This window comes from Ammodytes marinus (assembly GCF_949987685.1).
Source record: "Ammodytes marinus genome assembly, chromosome: 10".
Lineage (NCBI taxonomy): Eukaryota > Metazoa > Chordata > Actinopteri > Uranoscopiformes > Ammodytidae > Ammodytes > Ammodytes marinus.
The window spans coordinates 13,900,409-13,912,476 of NC_137214.1; the positions used below are offsets into that span (position 1 = coordinate 13,900,409).

At 41.1% G+C, this 12,068-nt stretch overlaps 1 protein-coding gene across 1 annotated transcript in view; it reads right to left on the minus strand.

Moving 5' to 3' along the window:
* macrod1 (mono-ADP ribosylhydrolase 1) overlaps positions 1 to 12,068 on the minus strand; it is a 107,928-nt gene that overhangs the window by 13,289 nt on the left and 82,571 nt on the right. Inside the window, exon 6 of the mRNA XM_080036174.1 lies at positions 798 to 919. Within this exon, the coding sequence (XP_079892300.1) occupies positions 798 to 919 (122 nt within the window). The remainder of the gene's footprint in view (positions 1 to 797; positions 920 to 12,068) is intronic.

The window sequence follows — 12,068 nt, forward strand, 5'->3', positions numbered from 1 at the left end:
TACATTTTGAAGGTAAGAAAATGCCAATGCAAATTTTTGGGATGTAACATATAAATTAAAAATGAAAATGATATATTAAGGCTTCAAATGTTTGGAGCACACAAATGTTTTAAATTGAACTGTTGAGTAGTGACACTACAAAACCACTGCATTTATCTTCACACAGCCTCTCTGAAGGTACGAACACACTGCACTCCGCGGCGCGGCGGTTGGCCGCGCGAATTGCAGGTTCCGCGCCGCGTGATCATTTTGGCTCATTTGGCTCATTTGTGTCCGCCGCCGGCCGCCGCCCGATGACTCATTGAATGTGCACGTGGTCCCGAAGTGAGTGACGTCGGGAGGAGCTCAATGCTGATTGGCTATCGCGGCGCGGCCGGCGGCGAAAAGTTCAATATTTTCAACTTCTGCGGCGGCCGCGCCGCCCCATTCGCCGCCGGTTCGCACGGCGGCGCTCGAAATACATTGACTTTCTATTGAAACTCGCCGCGCGGCAATGTGCAGTGTGTTCGTACCTTGAGACTTCTTTTTTTACTTTTCTTTAGTATTTTCTTTCAACATGTTAAGTTTTCTTTTCATTATCTTTTAACAAACGCATGCCTCTCTGATCCTTCTTTCTTCTTATCCGTTCATTCCTTTCTTCATTTTTTTGTGTCCTGTTCTTTGGCGGGTTTCTTCCATTAATCTCCTATTTCAACCCAATCTCTCCTACATTCTCTTCACCAAAACAACTCATCCTTCCTTCCTGTTTGTCATGGCAACCATACTCAGCTTGCATCACCTCATCCCTCTGTTCTCACCACAGAGCGTGCAGCACTGTCAGTGGCTGCTTTCAGGCTGTTCTTGTAGCATGATCTCAAGGCGTTCCTCTCCCCCTCTCCAACTCCTCCTTGTGCAATCGGCCCCACTGTGTGGACCACATCTGCAGAGAGTAAAAGAAAGACTGATGAGGAGATAATTCACTTTTCACCACAGTAGTACAAAGTGTAATGATATAAGTTAAAAGAAAGTAAAATATAAGTTAATAAGTACGAGAAACATATAAGAACAAATATAAATCCCCATATATTAGGAGTCTAATAAAGCATGTTAATTATAATCAGTCTATTTTAAAGTAGATAAGAGGAATGTTCAGTTTCTGTTGATTCGAGCAGCACCTTAGGATAAAAACGGTATTTCTCTTTTACGAAGCCAGCGCCCAAGCGAGTGATAACGTAAATAAAGAGAGACCGTAAATTTGTCGCAATGAGGTAATGTATGTATATGTGACCTTGAAAGAATAACATTCAACTTTGATTTAGTACCGCTCAGGTAACAGGCTTTTCCGGTCTGCCTGCTGTAAATGGCTTTATCTGAGTTGCCGGGAAAAATTGGAACTGTGCAAAATGCTGTTTTCGCTCATGGACTCGTTTGCTGTTACAAGTCATGTATAATCATCAGAGGAAAAATGTTACTGTTTCATAAACATTTAAAAGTTCCTTCCTTATAGGAGTTTTAATAAAAAAATAGTTTTTATCCTCTCTATGCTTATTGTATGCACCAATGTACCATTGAAAAATCATTGTATATGAAAACCTACTTCGTTATAAACTTGAATCCAGATTCTGATTGTGCCTTATGATCATGAATGTGTGCAATGCATTATGTGAAAGGATGTTTTTAATGGCTGCTAACCCTAAAAATGGGATGTCTGCTAGAGTTTATGGTGAGCACCTCTCTCCTGCTCTTCTGAATCAATCTCTCACTTTCATCAGAATATTACATTCCTGCAGTTATTAACCTACTGTCAAATATAACCAACATACAGTGTCTTATAGTGTTGTATTGGTTGTTTTGGCATGCTACTTTTAACCCTCACATCACCAATAGCCTGCCACAGTCACACGACTGTTCACAGTTGTCCTCCGATGTGAACGCTCACAGGTTGTAACCAAAGGAACTTTTCCCAAATGTATCATCCTGTTCCTGTAAGGCCAGAGAAACATACTGTATTTGCCTACAGGTCGGCCTCTTTAGTGACGGTGAACATGTGAGTCTTCCATTTCTCCATTTCAACAATACATTCAATCAAGTTTTGACAGTGGTACAGTACCTCCTTCTAATAGTTTAAGATGAGGAGAGCCATGAATGAAATCCCTATTTATGATACAATTATATAAACAGATGTAACAGTTTAACACAGGTATAAGAACCAATAATAATTTGAATTGGAAAGCAAGTATAAAGAAAGAAGTCCAATTCCCATGATACTTTGGGTTGTGAACAGAAAGAATATGTTTGAGCCTAATAACATGGATTCAGTTAGTTATGCTGTGAAGAAGCTACTGAAACATTTTTAGAAACAGGATGAGTCTTAGGGTGTATTCACACTGGGAAAGTCCGCTAGTTCACTTGCTTTGGTCCAGACCAAATAGAGTTTAGATTGTTTTTGTTTGGTGTGGTCCACTTTCATATTGCCCCTTTTGCAAATGAACCAGCATTACGAAGCAAAACCACACGTGATCTGAGGTCATTCATTCATTCATTCATTGGACAGAAATTCTGGGGTGGAGAGAAGCAGGAAGCACAAAGAAAAAACTGCGAAATATATCAATGATATAATATGGGTTTAAAAATAATAAAGTAATAAAAAGGCCTACATCTAGCCTATAAATAAAGAAGAAAAACATAAAATTATTGTTGTTGCATATGGTTATAATATGTAGCCCTATGACAATGCCACATTATGTGGCTTGTAGCCTACCATGTGAAACATTATTTTTACTGTATTTTTGCTGCTGGACGTGCGGCTTGTGAGAAGAATAGGCTCAAGCTGACACTCAGCTGATTAATCTGTGTATCAGCTGGGTCGGCGCAGTTCAGCTCCAAACTGACATGGGGATAGTATTGACGGTCCCGTACATGGGAAGCAAAATAAAAACACACACTTCTTGCGCAGCGTGAACCTGTTGGCACTGTGCGAGAGACACTCCCCTCTTCTTCATCTGATCGCAGAACACATTCAGCATTTTTACGCGTCCTCTCGATCAAATGTAATATATTGTTCTGGGCTCCCGGTCAAACCACAACTTATCGTCCTAACAATGGCGACAACAACACTTTCCCATAATGTGAAGCTGACGGCAATTTATTAAAAAAAGAAAAGAAAGAAAAGGCACAGTGCCTCCTTCATTTGGGTCGGATCGAGTCCGGACAAATTCACACCACAAACGAACTGCAGCAGAGTGCGTATGGAAGCGCACCGAGACCACCTCTTCAGCTGGGTCTCGGAGCGCTTGTTTGGTCCGCCCCCGAGTGCGATTGCTGTATTCACACCTGCCTGAAAGATGCACACCGAAGGCGGAAGTGCATCCGAGTTTGTTTCAACAGAACTAAACACGGTATGTGTGAATACACCCTTAGACAAGCTCTGGACTTTAGAGATTTACATTTATGGGACAATTTTTTGGATCTAAGGATATCACTAAAAGAAGTGCAAGTCACATTAATCTAAATTATGTGTATCATATCTGTGTGTTCAAAGGTATGACTCCAAGAAAGAGTGGGATTTTTGCTGCAATTTGCATTTTTGCCTCATTGAGTTTTAAGATATTTTGTTTCATGAAGCGTCTTTGCCTAAACACCCCCCCCCCCCCCCTCCTCATGCACCACTTTTATCTCTCGCAATTCAAAACAATATGAGCCAAATGATTAATAAGATTAAGATGGACAATAATACAGCTCTCCCTCTCTTGCAATTCATCTCTCGCACTACCTCCCTCCCCCCGCCCCTTTACCACCCACAAACACAGTTAACAGGCCATAGACTTCCTAGCACAAAATAAGCCCTTCTTTAATCCAACCCTCCGAGGACAGGGGGCCATTAGGCAGAAAGACTTAACACGGCATTTGGGACTTCGTGAAATATGCTCTGGTTATCTTATTTCAAAAACAGACATACAAAACATTAACATGAAATGTGTTATTGCGTCCACTTCCCTGATAACGGTTACAGGCGCATATGTTTTGAGACATTTTTGCAGTTGTTGAGCAGCAGCGTTTTGTCTTTTATGTCTTTTTATGTGTGCCAGTTTCAAGACCAATTAATGCCAAACTTACATTTCTAAATACAAGCAATGAACTCAACCGGTAAGAAACTTGAGGCACCCCTGTAAGACATTCAGATTGAATGTAATTCATTATAACTCCATAAATGAATATCAAATTTAAATCGATTTTCATGCATATAATCATATCAAGTGATCACAAGAGGGTAATTAACATACAGCATACTGTGCTGGCATGTATCTGGATCAGAAAGACTACCTGTGACTAAGATATAGTTCCTGATTTTACCCATTGACCCATTTTGTTATGTTTTTTTCACACATTTAAAGGTCGATGGGTTGGTATTTTTGAAAATTGTGTTTCAAGAGACTTAATACATGTCAAGTTATAAATGTCAGTGCATGTATCTTTTTCCTCTTCCTTTGATATCTAATGTAGTGACTCTTGAAAGTGTCACTTGTTTTACAAGAGTTCAGGAGAAATTCTCATAAATATTGTCCCAGAAATGTTTTCTGTTTTCCTAATCACATTCAAATCAACTAAACAATTTCAGTTACTAAAACTTCATTAACTGGCAAGTTGTAGCCACAACATTGGCATGCACCCAGCAGACACAGGGCAACATAAGCATGTATTTGTTGGAGTTTTTCTGGCCACCTGATGAATGCAAGTCCACTATCTACTTACAAATACCTTAAAGACCATGAAACAAATTAGACAATGAGCTGAAAGACACAACAATAGTTTTCTAATCTGTAATTTCAAAAAGAGATTCAAAGAAGATTCAATCTCAAATTGTTATGTGTGCAATGCAGTATGTGAGAGTTTATGCTGAGCACCTTTCTCCTGCTCTTCTGAATCAATCTCTCACTTTCATCAGAATATTACCTTCCTGCAGTTATTAACCAAGCAAAGAGGTGCTTTACATCCATGGCAACTTATTAAAATCTATTGCTAGCTGCAATGCTTCTGCGCCCACTCAAGACCTGAACTCCTTGGATGAGAGTCTGCAGCATGGACTGGTATAAAACAGCAATGCTTATGTAGAGGTCCAAAGGTGTGGGATTGAATAAACGTGTCTGAATAACATGATAGTCCTTTATCAAACTGCTCGCTAATGAAGGAAATCCCTAGCACAGTATGAACCAACACAGAAAGAACAGTCGGTTCTTAATCAAAGCCTGTGTATACATCGACAAAGCTATTGTTCTCAAGTGGTTCGCCGATGTACGGTATGAGTGAAAAAAAAGTTGATGAATATTATACAAAGCATACCTGACACTGCGCTTTTATTTTCAAGGAGGTCAGTGTGCATTCGGAAAAGTAACACGAGCCCTCGAGCAATTGTAAAAATGGCTAAACGCAAATATGACCCGGAATACGGATTTTCATACATAGAGAACAAAAAGGAGCACAAACCTCAGTGTGTTGTTTGCAGAAAAGTGCTGGCACATGAAAGCATAAAGCCATCAGAAGCATATATATCTGTAATTCTAGATAGATTTTTATACCCCTTTATTTATTTAAAGAAAAGTCTGCATTTTTATTTCAATATTTCACACGGTTAAATGTATATTCTTTAAACTTGATTACCATCAATAGTTAACTTATTTAAAAAGCATTTGTGACAGCTTTTTCAAGATAAGTCTGCCTTTTATTTAATATTCCATACTTAAATTTAGATTGTTGAATTTGATAATCACCTGCTTAACGTGTTTAAAAAGCATTTTATACTTAAATTAAGTTGGATGCTTAAATTTGGGTCGTTACTTCATGGCTAAGGCAAAAGGTGGGTCTTGATGCTATCCCAGTTGAGAACCACTGCTCTACAGATGATCAATCTTGGCATCTTGCCTCATGAATTGCCCACGCTCATTTTACATTCAGTGTTTGAGGTATTCCATGATTTTTAGGCTATAGTGGGCTATGTATAATACTTGTTTTGTGTGTGGGTGTGTGTATGTGAGTGACAAATCTGTAAAACAGCTCCTCAGCAGTAATGATCCTTCCACAGGTGCCATGGGGCTAATTCTGACAAACATCTGTAATCTGTATGGCGAGGATCACCCACTCTGCTCTCAGTCAGAGCTCAGCGCTCACTCCAAGTGTGAATCCTCCAGCAGACACTGTTTGCTTCTCAATGAGCACCGGCTACAGGCCTACTACACATCAGCCTGCTACATTTTTTTCTCCTGCACCAACAATTACATACCACTTTACTATCCCTTAAAGCTGCACTGGTCTGTGAACCACCATAGAGAGGAAGTGCTTTGAGATCTATATTTATGTTTATTACCTTACATATGAATTTCTATTGTACTGTTTATATCTGTATTCATATCTGCTTTAAATAACGTTGAAGTTAGTGCTATGGGCAAACAAGATTGAAATCTTAAATCACAGTATTAATCTTGGTATTCTCCAAAAAAAAATTATGTAATTTTTAAATCAAAATAAATCAAAGAATTCATAAACAAAAAGTAAATGGCTGCATATAAACAATATTTTCTCATCATAGATTAATATGTAAGCCTATTTTGTTATCTTGTCAATAATATTTAAAAAAAATCTTAATTCTCAGAGCCCATGGTGAAATCTGAAAATGTTTTAATAAATCTGACCAATGAGCTTAAATATTTTGATTTGACAAGACAAAAAAAAAGAGAAATATTTACTGGGAGCAGGGAACATTTGAGTCATCTGAATGGTCAGCTCATTACAGCAACCTTAAAGAACTCCTTTTATACTACTTTTCTGGTCTTAATTTCTTGTTAAAAACTGCTATAGAGCAACCTGACACGAATCACATCACAAAAAACCATGTAGATCAGGGCCGGCGGCAGCCAGGGGCCAGGGTGGGCCATGCCCACCCAAACAAATTTAATTTTTAAAAAAAAATTTTTTTTTTAGGGTGGAAGTCCAGACCCATTATCGGACGGACCTGTTCATTCGCTGTCCAAGAAAATGTCAAATAAAATTCAGACAATTAATTAATACTAAAGAATATACCATTACCATGCATTGCTTTTAATTGTATTATTGGGTGGGCAGGACAGCCTGCCTCCAAGTTACCCACCCGCTTATAGTGGTCACTGGTCAGCAGAGCCGGCCCGAGGGATTTGAGCGGTTGCTTAGGGTCCCGACTGCCAGGGGGGACCCCCCAATTTTTTTTTTATTACGTTTTTTTTTTGTTTGTGTGTTTGATATCAACATCATATTATGTAAATGTAAATTATCATACAATAAAAGGAATACAATGTTTTGGTAGATAGTTAATAGCTTAATAATTGAATCAGTTCATCTGGGAGGTAATCCGAGGTTAACTGATCACGCCACGTTCAAGTCCATGGTATGCACAGTGTGTATTGAAAATGGGGCTGCCCTCAGTTGCCCATGCACTGTGTATAGTCTATATAGCCTATTTCAGACTCGTCTGTGGAAAAAAAGATAACTGGACAACAGAGTTCTTCTGCTTCGTTCCTCTCACTGCATTTAAATGAATTCATTATATTACAGAAAAATATGTCCCGTAAAAGAAAAAGAGCACCAAGCCCATCCCAGAGGACCCTGCATAATATTTTATTTCAAATTTATATTTCTATGGAAAATCCATGTGTCTTTCTTCAATAGCTTCTAATTCATCCGACACAGTGTCTCCAAATTATTTGTTCACACAAAATTGCTCAGATTTAGCCTCTTAATTTTCCTCTCAAAGTGCACCGGATTCATAGCCTGGAAATCCAGACCCTGATATCTTGAACGATAGAGGGTCTGGCGACGATCAATAGTAATTTCCAACTCAAGGGGCGGCTCCTACTCGTGCATTTCAAATGCCACTGCACACAGTTGGATAGCACTACAACCAATCAGAGCGATGCACAAGGCGACGTAAGCCCCTTTCGTTTAGCGAACAGCTGTTAAACTGTTAAATTAAACGTTTGCCGTTGTCGGTCGGCAAAACAGAACATTCCACTTACTTGCTAATGAAAGATTTGAGTGCCGTCTTCCAAATCGTTAAGGGTCGAGGCCACAGCAGTCTCAAACTCACACAACATATCCACAGCCATCTCTGATGTTTACTATCACGGCTTCGACGTCGCATGCAGGTCACTGTCGTCATCCGGTTACGTCCTCCCCAGAGTACCATATAAGGGGCTCTGGCGCGCCCGCCAGATTTCTGGCTTTCGTGATAAAGCTTCAACGGAGCGTGTCCAGACCAACACGCGCAGCAAATTTAATTTGCCAGCGCCTAGTGGCAGGTCTGGGAATGCCAGGCTACCAGATTCATGCATTTCACTTTAAAAAGGTAAAAAAAAAATCAAAGTTTATTTGCTCTGCACGCGCTCGCATCTTCGGTCTCTCTGCCCAGTGTGCCCACCTAAAATTTCTACAGGCCCACCCTAATCTAACTGTCTAGAACCGGGTTCCTCTCACCCTAGCGAGCACAGCAGTCTGCTCCACACACTGCTTTGAGCTTCTCCGCCCCTCCCCCCCCCTCCTGCAAACCCCACTCCGTAGTGATTGGTTACCTTCCTTCCGGAACATTTTCAGCAGCGCGCAGGGAGATTTCTGAGAGCAGGAAGGTGGGGGCATGGCCGGAGCTTGCCTGAGCAGCATTACCATACATGGAAACATCCGGGAACGTGACGACACGATACCCGGAAATTTGAACAAGTGAATTCTCGACCGGCTGCCCTAGTGTTTAGTGTTCTGCATAGCCACCCCAGACGGTAAGCAGGGAATACGTCTAAATGCATGTACGTAATTATTTGATACGCTAGTATGGTTAAACATGACTATAAATCATTATAACAACGTTTATAGGTCATAAAAGTCGAAAAGTATCATAGGTCCTCTTTATCTTGCATGTATTACAATACAAAACATTACACTGTCATATCAGGAGAGATACAACACAGGTTTAAAAACTGCAAATTTGAGAGCTTCTAAGAACTGGCAATCGGATGAATCACTGTTGTGATTCACCACTTGGTGAGCAGCAGCAACTTTATTTATAGTGTATGAGGATGCTATGCGGAGCAGAAGAGACAGATTAGAAAATGTGAATGAGTTTAAGTACGCAGCATGATGAAACACACACGGACACATGAGCTTAGTTACCACACTCATGCATGTGCAGTTACGATTAGTGTGTAGTTACGTATACTATGACAGTTGAGCACATATTTATTCTCCATGTGTGTGTTGTGTGTTAGTTTGTGTCGTGGGTGTGTGTTTATCCTCCACTCTGTTTAAAATACTCCAGTAGTCAAGTTGCCCAGAGTGAGTATGTGTTCTCAAAAAGCTGTTCAGCCATACCAATGCATCAGCAGAGCACACAGCAGTGACCAAGCTCACAACTACGTGCTTGTGTGTGTTTGTGTATGTGTGACTGTGTGTGTGTTTTCATCACTGTATGTGTTGTGGTTGTTTGGTTCAACGCTAGGTCACTTGGTGGTCATTCATCTGCATGTCATCTGTTAAATGTCACTGCAACACTGTTCAAATTCACACACACACACACACACACACTTGCACGCACGCATACACACACTCTTCATGGGGATTTTTCCAATCATCTTTTTTTTTGTTTACCACCACCACTGCTTCCTCCCTTTGAGTTCCTCACTCTCCATCATCTCTCTCCCCACAGTCCCTCCATCCATCCATCCATCCATCCTCCCTCTCACTCCCATCTTTCTGCCTCAATCTCTACGTCCCTTTGTCATACCTCTTCTCCCTCCTTCGCCCTTACCTCATCCAGTCACATCAACTCTCCTCTCGGCCCCTCCAGAGCTCTTTTTTTTTGGCTAACAAATGAGGGATTTTTATTCCACTTTCAGAGAATTAAAAGTGTACACTACAGCCTACAGCCTACAGTGTGGTCTGGTTCGGCACGGATAGGAATGCTTTTATATGCATTTCAACTGTCAAAAGTTTGGAAGGGCACCAAAATAAGCGAATTGGCTTATTTTTGTCACCCATTCGTTAGGGTAACAAGCCGTCCCAAAGATTTCAAAAAGGGTGGAGCTACAGTACACACTGCAGTCCTCTCTTCTTCCATTTTATCCATCCCTCATCCTCCCACTTGCCCCTCCCTCTCCCACCTTGTCTCCGGCATCCCTACATTATCCTCTTTACCCCCTGCATCCTTGTCTCCCCCTCCCTCCCCACCTCCCTCTCCTCCTGTATTATATATTCATCTCACCCCCTCTCTCCCCCACTCACTTCTCTCCTCCCTCTCTTTCCCTCTCCCTCCGTCAACTGAGGTAGACAGTTCTGTCAGGAGTCGGCCTTATTTACCGCCTCTCTTCGCTCCTGTTTACATTATCGATCGGCAGGGTTGCTTTAGTTCCACCATACATCAACACCAACCCCTCCTCCTCCTCCTTCTTCCCACCCCCGTGATACGGCTGCTGGCACACATTACCCTGAATATGAGAGAGGGAGAGAGAGAGGGAGAGAGAGAGAGAGAGAGAGAGAGAGGGAGAGAGAGAGATGGGGGCTTGAGAGGGGAGAGCTCAATGGAGAAGTGGAAAGCTAGCAGAGCATGTTAGGATGCGTGAGGGATTTATGTGTGAAGGAGAGACTGTGTTGGAGAGTGTGTTATGTAGCATGCGTGAATAGAGTAAGCGCGTGAGGAGCAGTGTTAAAGGGAGAAAGTGGATGTATGTGTCTTCTGATGATGTGTGTGTGGGTGACTGACAGTGTGTTTGTATGTGTTTGTGTGTGCGTGTGTGTGTGTGCATAAAATGCTGGAAACATACACAATCTCTCTATATGATTACTTGATATATGTTGGAGGTTTTTTATGCTAACAAAAGAGGGATTTTCATTCCACTTCCAGCAAATTAATAGTGTTCACTGCACGTCGCTGTGTGTGTCTTCTGAGAATTTGTATGTGACTGACAGTAAGAGAGTGTGAGTGAGTGAATGAGTGTGTGTGTGTGTGTGTGTGTGTGTGTGTGTGTGTGTGTGTGTGTGTGTGTGTGTGTGTGTATTAAAAATGCTAAAAGAATACACATTCTCAATGTGTGATTACACAAGAAGTTGGAGAGTTTATTTTTGCTAACAAATGAGGGTTTTTTATTTCACTTTTAGTGGAATTAAAATTGTACACTACATGGCCAGAAGAAGGCCTATGTAGACACTTTAACATTATAACCTATGCAGTGTTGTAGTACTCGAGACCAGTCTTGGTTCCACATTTTATCGTAAGGTTGGTATGCATATATAAATGGAACTGGATAGGTCACACACTCTGGCTGAGCAGAACCCGCAAATATACCGCCTTCATCGATGGCCTATGTTCCTGAATGAAACATAAAGGCCTGAGTAAGTAAGTTCGTTATGCATATGGGATTTGCACTTCTCTGGTCTGGTCTTGTCTCGCTCTCACCCTGCCTGTGTTTTTGGTCTTGACTTGTTTTCAACCCCTCAGAGTCTTGGCCTTTTTTCGGCCTGGATACACTCTGGTCTGAGTTTAAGTGGTCTTGACTACAGCACGGCCCCATATGTGATGAACATATCTTTCCACATGACTCCCCCTGGGAAGGTTTTCCACAAGTGTCTGAGAACAGGCTGCAGTAATTTGCTCCAATTCAGCCACAAGGGCTTCAGTGAGGTTGCACACGTTAGGTGTTCAGGCAAAGGTGTTGATGGGATTGAGGTCAGAGCTTTTTGCAGGTCAGTCTAGTTCTGCCACACCAAACTCAAGACAAACTTTTTCATTTATGGACCTGGCTTTGTGCACAGATGCATTATCATGTTAAAGCAGGGAGGGTTCTTCCCTAAAGATTCACAAATTCTATCATCAGAAAGAGGAAGAATATTGGGCCAATACAGGCACGTTTTTATCCAAATGTAGCAAAGTATGTAATCCAATTTCCAGAAAAGTGATGGTTTCCATCGACTACTGTTACATAATAGGTATAAGAAAGGAGTTAAAAACAAGAGATCTCCAATATTATTCTTAAAATTAATAATAATAAATTGTCCCCACAGAGTGTTTCAAGGACAAGTGG